Consider the following 21,169-nt stretch of genomic DNA (forward strand, 5'->3'; position numbering starts at 1 on the left):
ACTTATTTTGAATAAAATGACACAAAAGACACACCACAATTTTGGATAAATAGGCTGCAATATTTATTAAAAGGTTACCCAATTAAACAAATATTAAAACCATAAATAAAATAATAATTTAATCCTAAAATTCAGTTTAAAATTAAGACCATGTCCACCGTGCATTAAGAGCAACTATGCCCAACTTAACAAACATCGCGCCAGACTTAATAACAATAAACAATGGGAAGGGGGGGGCTTCTACTTTCTTCAACTGTACGAAACAGGGCCTTTCATCTGCAGGTTCCTCCCGCCATAACGCTTATCATCCAATCAGATTAAATTGTGTCTTACCGCTCAAATAGAAGAATCATCGTCACCCCCCTAAACAGCCCAGCAACAGTAAGTACCAACTATAATAGGGGTACCAAAGGAATTAAACATTAAAAGGAGGATTAAAAAAAAAAAAAAAAACGGAGGGGGGGGGGGGAAGGGGGAAGAATTAAGGGGATAATTCATTGATTTATCAATTATAATATTAATCATTAATATAACAAATTCAAACACTTATTTCAGTTGGAATATGTCCAGCACGTGCGACCATGTGTTCCCCTCTGTGCACGGGTTACATCCAGCTGCTTTTTTTTTATTTGTCTGCAGTACAAGTTTAAATAAAGTTAGTTTTATTTACCAAAAATGCAGCTGCGTTTTTTTCATTGCTTTCAACGGTAAAGAAAAAGCAGCAAAACCGCTAAAAGAAATTGACATGCTTCTTCTTTCAAAAACTCAGCTGTTTTTTCCATTTCAGTCAGGAAAAAAGCAGATGTATGTGAGATTTCTGCACTCATAGATTTTGCTGGTACTCCAAGGGTACGTGCCCACGATCGGGACTCGCTGTATCCTGGACTCAGCGTGTCCTCATCTGCGGGGCCGCGAGTCTCCTCCGCAGGAGGCTGCAGATGCTCATACCCACGATTAGCTTTCAGTGCGCTGCGGTCTCTCGCTTGTGTTCTCCCTACGGATGATGCATGCGAATCCGCAGCAAATAATTGACATGCTGCGGTCTGGAAAGCCTCTCCTCAGTTCAGTGTTTGCTGTGGAAAAAACAAGCACTGTGGGCACGGGATTTCTAGAAATCCATCCACTGCTTGTACTGTACAATGCAGCGTTTTTGACGCAGCTGAAGAATGCTACATCCAAAACACTGCAAAGACTGATCGTGCACATGTACACCAAGACTGTGTGTGCGCACATGTTGCTTTTTTTTTTGCTGTGTTTTTTGATTTGTCCGCAAACTGCCAGCAAATCCTGATGCCAGCCAAGTCCATGAGAATCCTGAATTGTAGTACTCGTTCAGGATTTTCTACTTGCAGATTTGGTGCAGAAAATAAGCTGCAACATTTTCAATTCTTTTTGCATTTTTTGGCTGTATTTTTCACCAATTGACTTTAATGAAGTCAGTGAAGTCAGTCAAAATTCCATGAAAAAATGCATCAAAAAAGACCACAAACTGCCGAGTTTTTTTTTTTTTTTTTTCTGCCAAGAAATGCAGAAATGGTGCAGAAATTCGCAATGTGGGCACAGAGCCTTAAAAGCAGCTTTCTATTAGCTTATATTTGCATAAAACCAATGGCAAAAATGTACTGTGTGAACATAGCCTAATAACCCTGCAGTGACTGAGGAGTGAGAACGCACTGACCCAAGCTCCAGATGTGACCTTCTCTGTGGGACTTTGCTTTTTACCCTGTATAACACGGCCGTGCTTTGATTTGCCAGCGTCCTAAAGGAGAATGACCAAATGCCCTCAGGGAAGTTATGTGATCTACGCCCAGTTGGTTAAAGGGAAAATTTGCATCTTTATTTTCAGAACTTTTAGAGTGTATTCCATAATCCATTGAGCAGCGCAAATTGCACGGTGATGCACAGTTTAATTTAAAAAAGCTAGAGAAAGGTTATCTTTAATAATTCATAATTTCGCCATAAGAGACACTGTCTAAATGAGATTGCTGGGGGTCCCCCACCAGACATCTGTCACCCCCACAAATTATCAGAAATCTGTTCTGGTAGCAGCTAGATATAATCGATATTTAAGGTGGGGCACAGCTGCCGCCTACATTGCCTAGTGGCTGCTGCCAAGTCCTGATATTTATTGCTTATTCAATTAAGCCAATGTCATATTGATGACCTATCTTATTTATAGGCAATCAATTTTTAAAGGGAAACCATAGTTACAAGAAATAAAAAAAAATAACATTTAGTTTAAATTGTGTGTGTGTGTGTGTGTGTGTGTGTGTGTGTGTGTGTGTGTGTGTGTGTGTGTGTGTGTGTGTGTGTGTGTGTGTTTTTTTTTTTTATATTAAAAGTAGGGATAAGAAGCTAAGTTGTATTTATTTGAGTTAAAATGATCAGATCACCAGAAGTTACAAGCACGGGTTTATTTTTACATTATATCTATGCTTACTAAACTTTTTTTTAAATTTAATTATTATATATATATAATATCTAAATTTATAATATATATATATATATATATATATATATATATATATATATATATATATATATATATATATATATATATATATATATATATATATATATATATATATATATATATATATAATTATACCGTATTTTTCAGACTATAAGACGTACCCTGGTTTTAGAGCAGGAAGATGGGAAAATAAAGTTTTAAGCAAAAAATAGTCATGACACACTGTTATGGGGCGAGGATCTGCTGCTGACACTGTTATGGGGGTAATGTCCCCAAATTCTCTACTAAGATACCCCATCCTGGTAATGATCCTCATGTCTTGTATATACCCCCATCCTGCTCATAATATACCCCCGTCCTGCTATACAACCCATGCTGGTTTACGGCCCGCATCCTGTGGCACATAAAAAAAATAAATGTTCATACTCCCCTTACCTCACCTCACTCCCTGCAGCATCGCTCCTCCTCCCGTCTGGGTCAGCGGCAGCGCCGCTGAGTGGAGCCGTCCCCATTGCCCCTGCAGTACCGCGATCTCCTCCTGGCTGCCGGCGGCCGCTGAGTGGAGCCGTCCCCGTTCCCCTGCAGTACCGCGATCTCCTCCTGGCTGCCGGCGGCCGCTGAGTGGAGCCGTCCCCATTCCCCTGCAGTACCGCGATCTCCTCCTGGCTGCCGGTGGCTGCGTGTGGACATGTGCGCACAACGATGACGTCTTTGCTGTGGGCACCGCTAATCTCCACTCAGCGGCCGCCGGCACAGACAGGAGATGATCGCGGTACTGCAGGGGAACGGTGACTGGTGAGTGTACTGATTCACTGCACCCCGCGCGGATGATGATGCACGGGGGGCGGTGAATACAGCCGCACATGATCACTCCAGGCTGTAGTTGCCAGGGGTGATCATGTGGGCCGGCTGTTTATCCCTCGCCCATCATCCCGCCCACCTGTCAGCGCTGAGAGATGATGGGCGGGAGGATGGGCGGGCATATTAAATGAACGGGTCCACGTGGTCACGGCAGGCGCTGCTGCAGCCTGCTCGTGCCCCCGATGACCCGCTCCACCGCAGAACCCTCTTTCCCTTAAGCCCAACATTCAGATCATAAGACGCACCCCCCACTTTCCCCCAACATTTGGGGGGAAAAAAGTGCATCTTATGGTCTGAAAAATACGGTAATTTAATTATTGTCAGTCTTCGCAAAATGATGAATATTTGTAATATTAACCTTTTTTCTTCCTTTTTCCCAAGCATCTTTGCTGAATCCGCTGCCTTGCTCATGCAGTTAGAGTAGATGGTCTGAACTGCAGGTTCAAATATCCGTACCCCAGTGTGATCCTCTTGTCCTCTCCCTCATGCTCAGACGAAGAGGGTGTACATAAATATTCTCTAAGCACGGGGACAGGATATGCTAAACCTGCAGTTAAAATAAGCTGCTCTTAAAGTGGGATGGATTAGTACCTAACATGTCTTTTCTAAATAATTATTTTTATACCCTATCTACTTATAAAATATCCTACACTTCTCCCTGTTTGATGTCCGTTACTATGGTTTCTTGCATCACCGCCCTCTGAATATGCCCTAATTACATGATTCTGATGCTAGGTCATGTGAAAAGGCTTGTTAAAGAGCCACTTTTGACTTTTAGCATTGCTACTTCCCATAGGTAGCACTAGAGGTTCTCTTTCCTCCCTGGAGAGACAATTTGAATATTTCCCAGAGGAGCATTGCAGCTATAAGACTCCTCACCACTGACAGCCAGATTGGTTTGTCAGTCTCCGCAAGGAATAAAGTACCCCCCCTAGGCCCCACTTTAGCTTTTCATAAATCCAGATCAGACCTCATACTTTGCACTGACGAGGGACAATCATCCTGAAACGGTGTCTGCAAATTGAGGATCTGATCTGGCATAAATCCTAGGTCATGTGAAAAGGCTAGTTAATGAGGCACTTTTGACTTTTAGGATTGCTACCTAAAATAGATGGCACTACAGTTCGTCTCCTTCCTCCCTGGAGAGACCATTTGAATGATGCTGATAGAAACTGTGGGAGGGGTGAGTGCAGCACTGGCACTCTGCTTCTGTCCCTGCTGCCGCAACTTCTAACTGAGAAACAAGACTTTGTCAAAGTAGGCGCTGGTGTCACTCACTGTTTGTGTAAGCCCCTTGTGACATCTTGTTTGAAGCTGAGTACTGGGGCTGCACTCACCTCTCCCACATCATCTATCACTGCTATGGATGTGAGGGCAGCCCCAGCCTCCTGTGACGTCTTGTTGTATAATAAGTGGTTAGTGTGCAAAAACAAAATACATTGAGTGGACAGTTGAGGTACCAGAACGCCCCCTTTTTATAGTGCTCTGTCATTAGGTCAAAAGTGTTTTTACTTTATTCCTTTTGCTCCCCTGAGTATTTCAGGCTGCTTTTTATTATTATTATTATTATTATTATTATTAGAGCACCACCCCTTGGTAAGGACAAAAACCACAATAAAAAGATTTTTATCCCTGGAACAGTATGATGGATTATATATATATATATATATATATATATATATATATATATATATATATATATATATATATATATATATATATATATATATATATATATATATATATATATATATATATATATATATATATATATATATATATATATATATATATATATATATATATATATATATAATAATTTAATTTTAAATACTACCAAAAAATGTCTACTTTTGTGCTGGTGACAGCTCCCTTTTAACTACATGAGGAAGATGGTTAAAATGACACTTTTTTTTTAAGTTTTTGTGGAAGAGGGAGCAAACTGATTATTGGGGAAAAAAAACAACTTTTTTTCTCTTTAAATGATTATCCTGAGTCTTTCCGATGTTATAAATACATGAAAACTCTCATTCAAATTGGCTTGCAATTTGCCTAAGAATAAAAAGCTGTTTCCGATGTCGCCTGTGGTGATCTCAAGCCTCTTCCTCTTCTTCTTTTTTTTTTTTTTTTTTTTTTTTTTTTTTTTTTTTTTTTTTTTTAGCTCCCAGGAAAATAATAAAATAATGTCGTCATGTTGTCTTATACACTATATGTTTTGTCTTTAGATTCTGCCTGAGGCGTCTATTACAAGTTATGCTGTCAGTCTGAAGGAGAAGACCACTTTGGTTTCTGCACTTTATGAAGTTATTCAGGAACCTCAGAGTGAGGTAAGTAGCAAATGGGGATATAGCATATTTTTCCTTTAAGGCCACGTGCACACATTGCGTTTTTGAGGATTTTTAGCTCAGTGTTTGTAAACCAAAACCAGGAGTAGGTGATAAATGCAGCATTGGTGTCAGTGTTGCTATAAGGCCTAAGACACACGGCGAGAAAAACTGTGCAAGTGGAGTGCGATAAAACCTCGCTTTCCCCTCGGACCAATTTTAGCCTGTGTGTCAGCACACATGAGCAATTATTTTCTCAGCCCCAATTGGACCGAGAAAACAATTGCAGCATGGTGCGATTGTAATGCGAGACTCTTTCTCTCGTACCCATTCAAGTGTATGGGGCAAGAGAAAAATCGCACTGCACTCGTGGTACACCGGTGTACCACGAGTGCAGTGCGAGAATGGCAATAGCCGGCTACGGAGGAGAGAGGGAGAGAAATCCCTCCCTCCCCTCCGCACCATCGGCCCTCCCCTCCTCAGTGCTGGCCCACCCCTCCGCAGCTGATTTCCCCTTGTACAGTCGGTCCTCAGTTGCAGGGACACATGCATGTCAATTGGCTCTGCTGTACTGCCAGCGTGAGCAGAGTGTCATGCGAGGGGATCACAGTAATTCCCGTATGGCCCCAGCCTTACACGTTTCCTCTGATTGTTCCACTCCTGGTTTTGGCTACAAATACTGATGAAAATAACTCCCCAAATACTCAACGTGTGCATGTGCCCTAAAATGTTCATCTCTTATCAAGAAATACAATTATGGCAGAATTAAATATGGTACTCCCCATCATGTGTCCAATTTATGTGCACACATTAAATGGATAGTCCTAATCCTGAAGACATTTTCTTCTAAATCCCTATTTATTCACTGATGTAATCTACACTAATTTCTCATATACTTTACATTCAAAATTTTCCTTCCATTCCCTATCCCTTTTCCCAGAGACCGGCGCTGCCCCCGCAAGTACCGTCATCTGCGAGGGAGGTGTCTGTCTCTGCATGACGGGGATTCTGTCAATGCCCACTGACAGTGCACTTTGCTGACAGTGCACTGCTGATCTGAGTCGGCAACACTGAGCGTGTGACCACACCAGCCCCTGAAACAAGCGTCGGGGAGGGGGCAGGGGCCGTGGCAGGGACTGCAGCTTCTGCCCCCTGATGACGCTTTGGTTGAGTATCCCAGCATTCATATTCTCAAACAAAGCATCATCAAAGAGGAGTAGGGAAAAAAAATACAACAGCAGTTAGGGAAGGGTAGAATATATGAATATGTATATGATGTATATGAAATATTTTGTAGAAACTCTCTAATATTAAAACCTCACCATGTTTCAACAGACATCAGTCTGCCCTTATTCAGATTGATGTCTGTTGACACATGGTGAGGTTTTAATTTGAGAGTGTGTAGGTACTGTCCCGATTTGGGTACACCTTGTTGCGGTGGGGTGACTTTCCGTTTTTTTTTATTATTTTTTTTTTTTTTTAATAAAAAGTGTTTAAGTATCCTATGTTAATTTATATGTATTATGCTTTTATTTAGTTACAGCAGAGCATACAGTATGTTTATATTATTTTCATGTTTGGTTTTTTTATGGCTAATGTGATCATAAACTTATAAGTTGCATGTACATTAACTCATACTCCGGCTCACTTTGCTAATTTTTTTTACTAAAAAAAAATGTGTGTGTAAGGCTAAGTTCACACTTCCGTTGTTTTGCATCAGTCACAATCCGTAGCCTTGAGGAATTACGGTATCCTGCAAAATATTTTGCAGGAATCCTGTTTTTCCCCATAGGCTTCTATTAGTGACGGATTGTGACTGATGATGCTGCGTTGCATCCACTGCGTCGCGGTCAGTCGTTTTTTAACTGACCGCCGGGCAGGAGCAACGCAGCATGTAACGTTTTTTGAGCAGCGCGATCTGTAGGATTTCGCTGCGCATGCGCTCTCTGGCTCCCCGCCCCCGTAACAAGGATAAACATCGGGTAATCAAGCAATGCGCTTTGGTTAGTTACCCGATATTTACAGTGGTTACGGGTGCAGGGAGCCAGCGCTGGTAAGCTGGTTTCCAAGATAAATATCGGGTAACCAAGCAAAAAGTGCTTTGCTTTTAGTTACCCGATATTTACCCTGGATACAGTGTGCAAGGAGGCCGACACTTCACCACTCGGCTCCGCCCCCTCCCGCACTCCGCATGTGTACACACACTCACACACTCACTTGTCCCCAGCCCTGCAGTACCCGCGGCACTGACGTCCTCGGCTCCGCCCCCTCCCGCACTCCGCATGTACACACGCATGTAGACACACACACACATACATATATACACACACACTCCCCTGTCCCCAGCCATGCAGACCGCGGCACTAACGTCCTCAGCTCCGCCCCCCGCACACAACGAAGTCCGACAAAGAAATTCTTTTCTTTGTCACCGTTGTCATCCGTTGTACAACGCATCAGTCACATGCGTCAAGCAACGCATGTGACTGATGCAAAACAATGGAAGTGTGAACCTAGCCTAAGACTTCAGAAATCTTAGTCACTTTGATGGGACTAGAAAATTTTTCATGTTTCTTGACAAACCTGCACAAAAAAAATTGCAACAAAAAGGCAATGTGTGCACAGACCCCATTGTGAAAATTGTAGGGACAGTTCTTGCTTCAGGCTGTGCTACACTGCTTCATCATTCACTAATCCTGGCCACTTCTGGTCGCCACATAAGTGGGTATTCCCATTTCTTCCATGAGATGGGAATAACCCTTTAATTGATAACATCTAAGCATTTAATTAGCTGGCTTCAGACTCGCACAAACTAATGAGCCATTACTAAAGATCAAATGTGTTCCTTGACTCTTCCAGAAATGACGGTTTGGTTACATGTTATGATCGATCTAGTGGTCATTAGACGAATAAAGAATGCCTCATGGGGTGCGATCATCAAATATTAATTAGCTCTTCCATTATATAACTGTCACCTTACAAATTGTATGGTGATGTGGAGCTAACCTTTCATCACTTCATGGCTGCTATAACAGAGTGATATTGGGTGTGGAGCTTTATAAATTCTAACAAGGTCCTGTCTAAAATGACGTTAAAGGGGTCTTTGTCTGGTTTAGAAAACCCATTTTCCAATAACCCATTATGGAATCCTGGGTGGATAAAGTGGGTTTTACATTCAGGTCTCTGTTTAGAGGACTTTGTCACTTCTGTTCACTACATGGACTGCTCCATGGAATTGGGGAATACATGTATTTCTCACCAGAGATGGGACTTTAGTAGAACTGCACTTTTGCGGCCTGGTAGAGGTCCTAACAGTAGGACACTCAGGTTAGCTTATTGCCAGGATCCTCTACACACAAAATGCGTTTTAAAAGGGTAAAACCTTTTTAATGTCAAATTTAAGTTACATTTATTTTAACAATTTGTAGGAAATATGTCCGCAATTAGCGCTTCACAGGGAATAAACTCCCTGGAGTACTTTGGAGTACTTGGTGAAGGGGACACATGACTGTATGATGGAGGGGAGGGAGGAGAGAATCTCAAGTCCTGGAGGTTTTTTTTTTTTATTACAGTATATGTAAACAGGGTAAGTGTCATGATTCTGGTTAGCAGTGCTCTGTTATCCTGCAGAGCCTATGCTGGGGCTCATATTTTCCTCTGGTTTCCAGTCTAGTCCTATGTGGTGTGAGAGGGGCCTGTTCGCTGGAACCTTGTTCCGGGTGATTGCTCTGCTTTATCTGGGAGTTGTTTCACCCGGAACGCCGCCAGTGATGGATCCTGTTCAGCAGTGTGCATCTCTGGTTCCTGTAAGTGACTGACCTGACTTTGGCCCGCTACCTACTTCCTCATTCCTCATCCTGTTTCCTCCCCTACTCTGACCTGACTCCCTATCTTCGTGACCTCATTCCATGTCTCCCTGATGTTGAGCTAGTTTCCTGACCCCAGCTCCTCTCGCTACCGTGTACCAGTCTTGTCCTCTTGGCTTCCTGACCTCTGCTCGTCCCCTGGCTCCGGCTCCACTTGCTTCCTGGTTTTGGACGTGACTTTCTGGTTTACAGACCCTCGGCAACGGATGGGATGCATATAGTGGCGCAACGGATCGTACAACACAAAGGAATCTGCTTTTTTTTTTTTTTTTTTATACAGTTTTACCAGCGGCAGACTATTGTGAACGATCAGCTGATCGCTCACAGCAGCCGGCCGCCGGGGTGATCAGCTGATTGTTTGGCCGCCGAGAAGGTGTGCGGGGGGTGGAGTGCGGGGCCATGGTGCTGAGGACGTCAGTGCCGCGGTGACTGTATGGCTGGGGATAGGTGTGTGTGTGTGTGTGTGTGTGTGTGTGTGTGTGTGTGTGTGTGTGCATGCGGAGTGGGAGCCAGAGAGAGCATGCACAGCGAAATCCTAAGGATTCCGCTGCTCAAAAACGTTACATGCTGCTGCGATGTGTACTCCAGCTATGTATGCAGGGAGCCGGCACTGGCAGCGTGAGAGTGGCGGACACTAGTAACTAAGATAAATATCTGCTAACCAAGGAAAGGGCTTCTTGGTTACCCGATGTTTACCGTGGTTACAGCTTACCGCAGGCTGCCAGAAGCAGTCTCCTGCTCCCTGTTCTCTTCAGTTCGTCACTCTCTCGCTGTCACACACAGCGATGTGTGCTTCACAGCGGGAGAGCAACGTCCAAAAAATGAAGCAGGACATTCAGCAACGACCGGCGACCTCACAGCAGGGGCCAGGTCATTGCTGGATGTCACACACAGCGACGGAACGTCGCTGTTACATCACAGAAAATGGTGACTTAGCAGCGACGTCGTTGTCGTCGCTATGTGTGACACCACCTTTAGAGCTTTCAGACCTTGGAATTACCTACCATAATAGTAGATAGTAAAACTGCATTTAAAAAAGGGACAAATAATTTTCTCCTAACAAATGGCATTGAGGGTTATAAAGAATCTAGTGACAGAGGATGGTGGTGGAAAAGATTAAACTTAATGGACCCATGTCTTTTTTTTCCAACATAGCTGTATTCATATGTGCTGTGTACTATATACATTGGCTGGTTAATGGACTTTGTGTACTGGTACTGTGCATGTGTGAGTAATCCAGCGCTGATGCAGAATATATCAGATTCTTTTCCCCGTTGCTACAGGCCTACCTACAAACTGCTGCTTATAATGGGAGCGACCCCTCCAGTGCATCTTGCCAGCAGATGATTTACCTAATTCACTGCTTCATGTGAAATTGTAGAAGTTTTACTGCTGTGATTTGAGGCACAGCAGGAAAGGCCGGCTTTCATGATTCATAAAATGTTTATTTTCTTGAAAGAAGTGTAGGTGGTGAGGTACTTTAAATCTCTGCAGCAGCTTAGCAACCCACCCAGTCAGCGCCGAGTCACAATTGTTGATGTTGAAAATCCTGCCTTTCCAGTGATACATTAGATGTTAGCACATTGTCAAACAGAATGGCCACAATACTCTTGTATAATGTCTTAATTATGCCCCTTCTCCCGGTCTTCTCTACAGCACTTATTGCTTGGAGAAAACTTTCCTTTTAGGCTGCTTTCACACCTCCGGTTTTTCCTGTGCGGCACAATCCGGCACTTTGCATGAAAAACGCAACCGTTTTTTTTTTTGCTGCCGGTTGCGTTTTTCCTGCATAGACTTTAAATAGTGCCGCATGGGCTTGCGTTCCGTGTAGATTTAGCCGATGCGGTGGGCGGATGGAACGTTCCCTGGCACGTTTTTTTGTGCGGCAACAAAAAACACATCGCACCGCATCCGGCTGATGCGGCGCATTTTTCAATGCATGCCTATGGACGCCGGATGCGGCGCGATGCGGCAAAAACTGCATCCGGCTGCCGCATGCATTTTTTGCCACTGCGCATGCTCAGTAGCATGCCGCAAGCGGCAAAAACCGGACGGGCCGCATTTAAAAAAACTTATGCAAAGGATGCGGCCTTAGTATCACAAATGTGCAAATTTGTTTATAATCTTTTATGCAGAACCGCAGCCTTTGTATCGGGTGAAATGTTTCCAATCTACACACACACACACACACACACACACACACACACACACACACACACACACACACACACATTAATTTATACTTTATACTCCCAATTCTTTCCCAAAGACGGTTGTTGGAGCCGCTCACCTTGCCGCTGTTTTTAGGGAACACCTAACCCTGTGGATTAAGGAACCATTGGCTTATCATCCAACCATCCGGCGGCCGGATGTGTTTTTTGCCGCAGGTCGCCGCGTCCATAGGCTTGCATTGTAAATCGTGCCGGATACGGCGCAATGCGGTTTTTTTGCCGCACAAAAAAACATGCCAGGCAGCGTTCCATCCGGCCGCCGCATGGGCCAAGTATGAGCAAAAAAAAACGGTTGCGTTTTTCAGCAAAGCGCCGTATTGTGTCGCTCAGCAAAAACCGGATGTGTGAAAGCAGCCTAATGATCTTCCTCATTATATAGCAGTTATACCTTTTTTAAAAAGAGGTTCATCAGACCATGAATGATCAGTCTGGACTACAAGAATATTAGTGATTTTAAGCGTTTGCTCCAAGTGAAAAGGTTTTGGTATCTTGTTAGCCAGTTGAAAAATTATTGAATATTCTCAGTGAGAGGAACAAAGCGTTTGCTCGTAATGCGATTCTCCAGTTTGCTAATGTGGCTATGAATTTAGTGGTTCCTCGTTCAGGAGTAAAATTACCAATGTACCAAATCACTTTTGAAGACCAGTTTTAAAACTGACCTTTCATTGAATTTTTTTTTTTTTTTATGTAAATTGAGCTCCTCATCCAATTGGTGCTGATCCACTGACTTTGGGACATATTTTTTTTCTTTTTAGTCTGTGCCCCACCTTTCTAAACTTATGCCCCCTGAAAATGATTTGGTGTGTTCCACAGAATGTCTGCGTGCTTTTGCTTTTTCTCCTCTAAAACTAGCCAATCAAAACACGGCCGCACCCCCGAGTAAGTTCTGTTGTCTAAGACTATTTGGACAATGGGAAACTTTGCATTATGAACACAGGGGCTCAGAAGAAAAAGAAAAACTGTTCCAGAAAAGCATCAATTGTAGGAGGTACACAGTGTATAGAAATATAATCCAGGAAAAGTTCTTTAAAGGGAACCTGTCACCATTTTTTTTGACTATTAAACCAAAAGAATCACCTTCTGCAGCTCCTGGGCTGCATTTTATGAAAGTGCACCTTGTTGCTGACCCCCCCCTTGAAGACCCCAAAAAGAACTTTATAAAATCCCTCTGTGTTGTATGTTTTCGAGCTGTGTTGGCCAGATGGGCGGGCTCTATTTCGGCTCCTGTCCCTCCATGTCGCCTTATTCGCTGTCCTCCTGTCATGGTTGACAAAGATGGTGCCGCCGTCATCATCTACGCTGCTGTGCAAGTCTTGCGCATGCTCAGTTCTCTCTGCCCCTATCGCGGGCCGAGCATAAAAACAGTCGCGCGCTGGTGATGTATCTGCCCAGACGCGATATCATGGTCAGGTATGAAGATGACGCTGCTGTCAGCGCCGGCCATGATCTCACGCCTGTGCAGATACATCACCGGCGCGCGCGAGGTAAACTGTTTTTATGCTCGGCCCGCGATAGGGGCATAGAAACTGCGCCTGCGCGAGACTTGGACAGCAGCATGGGATGATGACGGCGGCGCCATCCTTGTCATTCATGACAGGAGGAAGGCGAACAAGGCGACAAGGAGGGACAGGAGCCGAAAGAGAGCCCGTCCATCTGGCCAACACAGCTCATTAGCATACAACAAGGTGGGATTTTATAATGAGCTGTGTTGGCCAGATGGACGGGCTCTCTTTCGGCTCCTGTCCCTCCTTGTCGCCTTGTTCGCCTTCCTCCTGTCATGAATGACAAGGATGGCGCCGCCGTCATCATCCCATGCTGCTGTCCAAGTCTCGCGCAGGCGCAGTTGCTATGCCCCTATCGCGGGCCGAGCATAAAAACAGTTTACCTCGCGCGCGCCGGTGATGTATCTGCACAGGCGTGAGATCATGGCCGGCGCTGACAGCAGCGTCATCTTCGTACCTGACCATGATATCGAGTCTGGGCAGATACATCACCAGCGCGCGACTGTTTTTATGCTCGGCCCGCGATAGGGGCAGAGAGAACTGAGCATGCGCAAGACTTGCACAGCAGCGTAGATGATGACGGCGGCACCATCTTTGTCAACCATGACAGGAGGACAGCGAATAAGGCGACATGGAGGGACAGGAGCCGAAATAGAGCCCGCCCATCTGGCCAACACAGCTCGAAAACATACAACACAAAGGGATTTTATAAAGTTCTTTTTGGGGTCTTCAAGGGGGGGGGTCAGCAACAAGGTGCACTTTCATAAAATGCAGCCCAGGAGCTGCAGAAGGTGATTCTTTTGGTTTAATAGTCAAAAAAATGGTGACCGGTTCCCTTTAAAGGGTTCTTCCTATCCCAAAAATCCTATCCCAATATGTAGAAGTTGTAATAATAATATTAGCAAATACCATCAATTACAAATGCAGTATAGTTCTTGATTCTCAATGTTGCTTACCTAATGTTCAGGACATTGCAGGATCTTGGGTTTCCATGGTTACAACCACGCATATAATCAGTTAGTTGCTAGTGGTTATATAACCATAGATACCTAAGGTCCTGCAATGCCCTGAACATGAGGAAAGCGACAGTGAATCAGAAGAAGGTGGCACTAGAGTTCGTCTCCTTCCTCCCTAAAGAGACAATTTGCATATACTACATTTCTAATTGGAGGTATTTGCTAATTGAATACTTCTTATTACACCTACTACATATTGGGATAGGATTTTGGAGATGGGATTAAGCATCCTTCTCATGGAGATCCTTTGACAACATCTATTTTATGGCAGCAGCGCTTAAGTCACCAAATAGTTTTTGAAAATTGTTCCAAATTCAGTAAATTTGCAGCACCGTGGTGTTCCTGAGAATATGCCGGCCTAATGAAGTATACTGGAAAACCCCACTAAAAAATAGAAGCAAAACACCTGCCCCCTGCACACACCTCGTGTACAGCAGTATCACATTGCTTTCATCTCCATGACCATACTCGCCCCCCCATATGCTTGTACCTGAACATGCCTGTAATATCTTGTCATATATGTGTTATGTATGTTGTGCTTTTCCGAGCCACAAATGTGACTCCTTCTGAGGTTTCTTTCCTTTTCTCTCTGCAGCTGCTAGAACCTGTCTGCCACCAGCTCTTTGAGTTTTATCGAAGCAAAGAGAAAAACCTGCGGACATTTACGCTTCAGTTCCTTCCAGAACTAATATGGTGTTACTTGTCAGTGTCGACCAGCAGGGACCTACAGAGCAGTGGCTGCATCGAGGCGCTTCTTCTCAGCATCTACAATTTGGTTAGTGTCTGATAATTTACAGATTTTTATTTTTAAGGGCATAAAGGCATTCTCTGGGAGTTAAAAAAAAATAAAAAATAAAAATTCTATTAGTAATGTCTTAAATGCCTTTAATCTGGTAACAACCAAGCGCCATAAATGCATAAACTCTGTGCTACTGTACGTTTACAGCAGAGTTGGCGCTCCTACAATTCTATCTTCTGTTTTGGTGGCTACATAGAGCTCAATGTGCGCGCCATGTATTGTACAGAAGCATCAGCACTACCATATGATCACCGGGTGCTTACCAGTATAGCAGCACTGCTGTGTCCCAGCAGACCCAAGTCAGCTCTAACCATGATATTGGGCACAATTTGAGTCCAGTTTTTCCCTGTAACTGGGCTCATCTGGATGGCCCAGTTACAGTGGAAAATTTGAATCCTAAAGAGTTCCTAAGAGAACCCGTGGGGGTCAATTTGATTCAGTGGCCAAGTCTGCTTCCTGATGAGAACCCCTTTCACCCTGTTCTATCAGAAAGGCAGAAAACTGCACGTCTACCAATGGCACATAGTGATGGGAGCATCTTTTTCAATATAGAGCAGTACATCTGTAACTTTGTGATATTGTCAATGAAATGTAGCTTCCCAGCACCAGCAGCCCCACATAAGGACCCTGCCACCACCATCTCACTGTAGGCACCATGCATTTTTTGATAAGATAAAAACTGAGGCTGGTGAGTAATAAGACTAGGGGCAGAACATTTAAAATAGTAGCAGCACTTGAGCGCTGCAATAAAAACTTTCTATTGTGTTACAAAATTCACATGTACATTAGTCACAATGTACACACTTTGTTCTTTTTACTGAAGCATCTAATGAGCATGTACAAAATCATTGTGGAGAGGGTACCCTGTGATATCGCCTATTGTGATAGGTCGATCCTGCATTATCAATCTTGTATATAAAGCTGTGTGTGGGTGTGTGTATCCGCTACAGGAATCCACACCGTCACATTTACAATCACGAAATTTTGCACAGACACCCCATGTGACTAATGCGGGTGTCACACGATACGATCTATCGTGCGATCACACGAGCGATCGTATCCGCCCCCGTCGTTTGTGCGTCACGGGCAAATTGCTGCCAGTGTTGGACAAAGTCGTTAAACCCCCGTCACACGTACTTGCCTGCTGAGTGATGTCGCTGTGGGCGACGAGCATCCACTTCCTGAAGGGGCTGCAACGTTCGGCGTCACAGCGACGTTACACAGCCGCCGGCCAATAGAAACGGAGGGGCAGAGATGAGCGGGACGTAAACCTCCCGTCCACCTTCTTCCTTCAGCATTGCCGGCGGTGGCAGGTAAGCTGCAGTTCATCGTTCCCGGGGTCTTACACGGAGCGATGTGTGCTACCCCGGGTACGATGAACAACCGTCGCAAAGAAAAATAAACAATTTTTTAAAAATAAATGACGTGTAAACGATACACGATTTGTAACCGATTTGCTATCGTTCTGAGACGCTCGTAGGTGTCACACGAAACGACGTCGCAAACTATGCCGGATGTGCGTCACGAAAATCGTGACCCCCGACAACATATCGCATGATAGATAGTCTCGTGTGACGCCCGCATTAGGGAACGTCTGACTGTGTTGACAGGAAAATTTAACCCTGCGCTTTACAGTTACTCTTCAAAAAACCTTCCTCCATTAAAGTCAATGAAGCAGCGAGCTACAGGTCGTTAATAGGAGCTGTGATTGGTTGCTATAGGAACAAAATAAATTTTTAGTATAAGAAGCTTGTGTGAAATAATAAGATGTCGGTGGGGAGACGTATAGAGAGACAGAAAGGGACAGAGAGAGGCTGACAGGGAAAGAGACAGATGGGGGGGGGGAGAGAAGAGACAGAGGGGGGGGGAAGAGACAGACGGAAACAGTTACTATCCTGGGCAACGCCCCGGGTACTACAGCTAGTTGTGTATAGAAGTGTTATCAGAGGCAGAATTTCAATAACTGTTAATAAGAAAAAACTGCTGTAAACTTTTCTTGAAAGGAAGTCTGAGTCTAAAATAGCCTCAGTGAAAAACAAATTGCCCACATTTAAACCCACCCCCCCAAAAAAAAAACCAAAACACACAATTTAATTTAACCAATAGGTCGATTTCTCACAACACTATCCCTTTAAGGCCTTTTCAGGCTTGGTCATTTAAAGGGTTAATTAGCAAATCACATTTGTTTTGTTGCCTGGGGAAGTGATTATGGAACATTTTAATGCTACAATTGTGATAAAACTACACTGTTTTTACCTCGTCTTTTGAAAACTGAAGCAAAACTGTGCAGCATTATGTAAAAAAACTAAAAAAAAATAAAAAAATTGCACAACATCCTTAAATGTGCACTGTCTTGTTACACTGTTAGAAACCTGCCCTGCTATTTTAATGGGACAGGTACATGTGCAGTAGGACACTTTGCCCCCTCCCTTCATGTGAAGGAAGGATATTTTGATCTAACACTGTAGTTACCAGGGGTACTAAGGTAAAAGGCTATTTAAACTGTTGTCATCTATGTCTAATTATCAAGGTACTTTTACCAAGGATGCTGAGGTAAGAGGAGGCTGCTCATACTGTTGTCCTCCATGTCTCTCTGATCTAATGCTGGAGATTCCAGGAGTACTGAGGAAAGAGGAGGCTGCACAAAGTGCTGTTCTCCATTTCTTTTTGATCTACTACTAGAAATGGCAATGGTGCCGAGGTAAGGAGAGGCTGCTCACACTGGCGTTTGCTCTGTCTTTCTGATAAGAACTCCTGATACCAAAGTATTTTAAGTATGAAGCTGCTCACACTGCTGCCCCTTTTGTATTTCTAAATGCTAAGTAGATGCTGTGACCTGGAGATAACTTATAGCACAAACTGACAAGCTGTCTCTGGGTCACAGCAGTGGCGCTTCCTCATGCACATGCTGCTGACTGGCATCTGTCATACTAATATATTCTTGGAATATATCCATACAACCTGAAGCAACTTAAATTGCTGCTGATATTATGGCTGATTCTACCAGCTTGTATTCGATCCTGCACCAGATCAAGTTCTGTTACACATAATCTGTTTCTACTTGAATACTTTCCCAGGGAATGTGCCATCATTACTGATGTCACATTTATTACCTGCCTATATCTAAATTTCACTACAATGCATCTGCACTATTGGTTCGCACCTGCACTTTTGTGAAAGCAGGCCTGTGGAGTCGGTATCAAATGGACCGACTCAGACTCCTAAAATATATAATAAATTGCGTACAATAGTGCAATGCAGAATGTGCTGAACATTTTTTAATAGGAATTTGGGAAACTTATGAAATGTCCTATATATGGCTGTTCTAGTCCTGATCTAAGGCTACATTCACACACAGCGTTTTTGCTGCTTTTTTTGAGGATACGTTTTTCAGCTGCAAAAGCAGATCAGCTTTTTTAAAAAACAAAACAAAAACTCATCACCTGAAAGGTTTTTGAGCTCATAGATAATGTTTTCAAATTTATGGCGAACCCTCAGGTAACTCTAAATGAAGGTCAATGGACACAGGTGGCTGAATTGAAGGAATTGCTTAATCAACCATTTACCGGGACTAAAAAATTACAAGCTGAGGATTTAACTCCTGGCATTTTCATGAGGGAGTGGAAGAACTTGCTATTTTGCCTGTCCCAAAGAGGAGGTTTAATCGCAGATGGTATTTCTGCTTCAATGAAACTGAGAGAGACACAGCTATTGGAAAATAAAATTCTTCTGGCAGCTGTTTATGTGGACCCAAGTCATCGTATACTGCTTGATAATCAACAGCTTACTAAAGGAAAAGAAGCTCTGACTGAGGTAGCAGTTAGGATGGGTGGCCTACAGGACTGCCAGGCGGAAGAGGACTTGGGGCCTGACAGTGCTACTGCTGCCATATCTTCACCTCATCAGATGAGGAGTTTAACTTTGACAAGTATTTGGATGACATGGAGCAGGCAAAGCGTTACCGCAAGGAAAAATATTTTACTCTATCTTCTATAGTAGCAGATTGACCATATTTCAGCAAAATATTTTACTTGCTCTCAAAGAAATAAAAAAATTCAACTGTTCATCAAAACTGACTTTGCATGAGGCAATTCCTTTATACCGAGATTTTTAGAGATGTTGCCCATGTGGTTACGGCTTTGCCTCCTACCCAAGTTACTGTAGAGAGGTTGTTCTCTAGCCTTAAAATTATTAGGTCAGATTTGAGGTCATCTACGAAGGAAGATCTGATGGAAGCAATTCTATTTCTTACAACAAATTCATAGACTGCACAAATGTTATTTAGTATATTTTTGTTGAAAACTGTTCTTTGCCACTTACATGGTTTATTACACATTTTTACATTATATATATATATATATATATATATATATATTATTCTCTCATCTCTGTTACATATTGTATTACATATTTACAATTTATTACAGTTTTTTTTGTGTTCTAAAGTTGTATTCCAATAAATATATTTTATGTTCTATCTAAATATCTTGATTATTGTATCACAAAAAGGATTAAATGTCTGATGTTCACATTGTACTACAATACACGTTTCACTTAAATATAAGCAATATATGTGGGAGTCGTGGAGTTTGAGCCGGTGCAAGGGAAATTGAGGAGTCTGAGTTGCAGGTTTGGCTTACCGACTCCACAGCCCTGTGTGAAACGGGGCTACAGGCGGATGATAATTGTGATAGCTAAACATTTATTTTAAGTTATCGAATGCACTCATGATCCAGTCTCTCACATGATTGGTGTCTGTGTAAAATGCATATAGATATGTGGTGGCCTTTCCAAAGACAGGGGGACCATGTTTATTTTGGATATTATCAATCTCCCAAAGTGGACAGTTGCTACAGAAAGTGTTTCTCTAAGCCTATGTTTTTTTTAAGCAAAAACTGAGCAGACACTGTAAATCCTCCTGCAAAACTTTGTGTTTCTGCTCAGTTTCTGTTCCAAAAACTGTCTGCACATAGCCTAACTCAAGATGTCCTCATTTGGTAATAGGTTTTCTAAACTTAGTAAATAGACAATAATGTACATTTTAATATATTATTTATTTATTTTTATTTTTTTGATGGTCTGGATTTTCTTGTAGTTTTTCTTTTTTTGGTTTTTTTCCCCCAGCGCTGGAGTGGTGCCTTATATCTAATCCCCCTGCCCCTGGTATTATACTCACCGTTTGTTCCCTCAGTGCCATCTTACAACTGTAATTTCTGACTGGCCGGAAATGTAAAGTTGCGCTAGAAGAATCCAGTGCATCTCTATGAGAGCCAGGATGATGCTCTCATAGACATGTATTGAGTTGTGACCTCCGGTGGGCTCGAGCACACACTGGGGCTTCCGGCAGGTCACAAAATGTCAGAGCCCAACAGGAGTGGCCGTGATAACAGAAGACAACTGCAGCAGGTGAGTATAAGACCTGGGGCCAGGGGGCTTAGATTGAAACCACCACTCGAGCGGTGCAATGAGAGAAACCACTGGAGTGGTGCTTTGGTTACAGAAACAGAAAATCGATAATTCAGGTGCTGCTTTTGAGATACATCCAGAACTTTAGCCATGTGTGATTGTTCTTCTTTGGTAATTTAGAGTAATTCTGCTCACATTTTAATGATGGATGCTGTGAAGGAAACAGAGAAGGATGATACCTTTGTGTAGTACGATTTAGAAAAGTGAAAAAAAAAAGTTGTCTGATCCGTCAAAGTTCCCTCTTGTAGTATGATTGTGGGCATAAAACCCCACCATGGGGTAAATGGAGTGACTGCTATGCTCAATGTCTTCAGTCCAGACCTCTGCAGAGAAGATTGACAGCAGAAAAGAGTGTAAAAGAAAAAGGTCACCTCTTTTGTGTTGCAATTACAAAAGTACAATGTCAAAGAAGTTCCTTTTATTGGTAAAGCCTCACAACGGTAACTTATTTTGAGTAGAATGAATGAAAAACGGAACGATTTGGAACATACTTCTGAGAAATGCCTTCTCTAGAATTGACAGCACCATGAAAGACGTCAGAAGAATTTTTAGTTTATTTATTCTCTCTCCTTTTTAACATATTTTTGATGAGAAGCAGATTGCCTCTGACGATGAGATCCTTTATAAAAAAAAA

General features: G+C 43.0%; 1 protein-coding gene across 3 annotated transcripts in view; it reads left to right on the forward strand.

Moving 5' to 3' along the window:
- Positions 1-21,169, forward strand: part of HYCC1 (hyccin PI4KA lipid kinase complex subunit 1) — a 184,742-nt gene that overhangs the window by 76,478 nt on the left and 87,095 nt on the right. For all 3 annotated transcript variants that reach the window (XM_075315364.1, XM_075315366.1, XM_075315365.1), the window contains exons 3-4: positions 5,560-5,661; positions 14,866-15,045. In XM_075315364.1, coding sequence (XP_075171479.1) covers positions 5,560-5,661; positions 14,866-15,045 — 282 coding nt within the window. The remainder of the gene's footprint in view (positions 1-5,559; positions 5,662-14,865; positions 15,046-21,169) is intronic.

The sequence above is a fragment of the Anomaloglossus baeobatrachus genome, chromosome 6, assembly GCF_048569485.1.
Source record: "Anomaloglossus baeobatrachus isolate aAnoBae1 chromosome 6, aAnoBae1.hap1, whole genome shotgun sequence".
NCBI classification, from domain to species: domain Eukaryota; kingdom Metazoa; phylum Chordata; class Amphibia; order Anura; family Aromobatidae; genus Anomaloglossus; species Anomaloglossus baeobatrachus.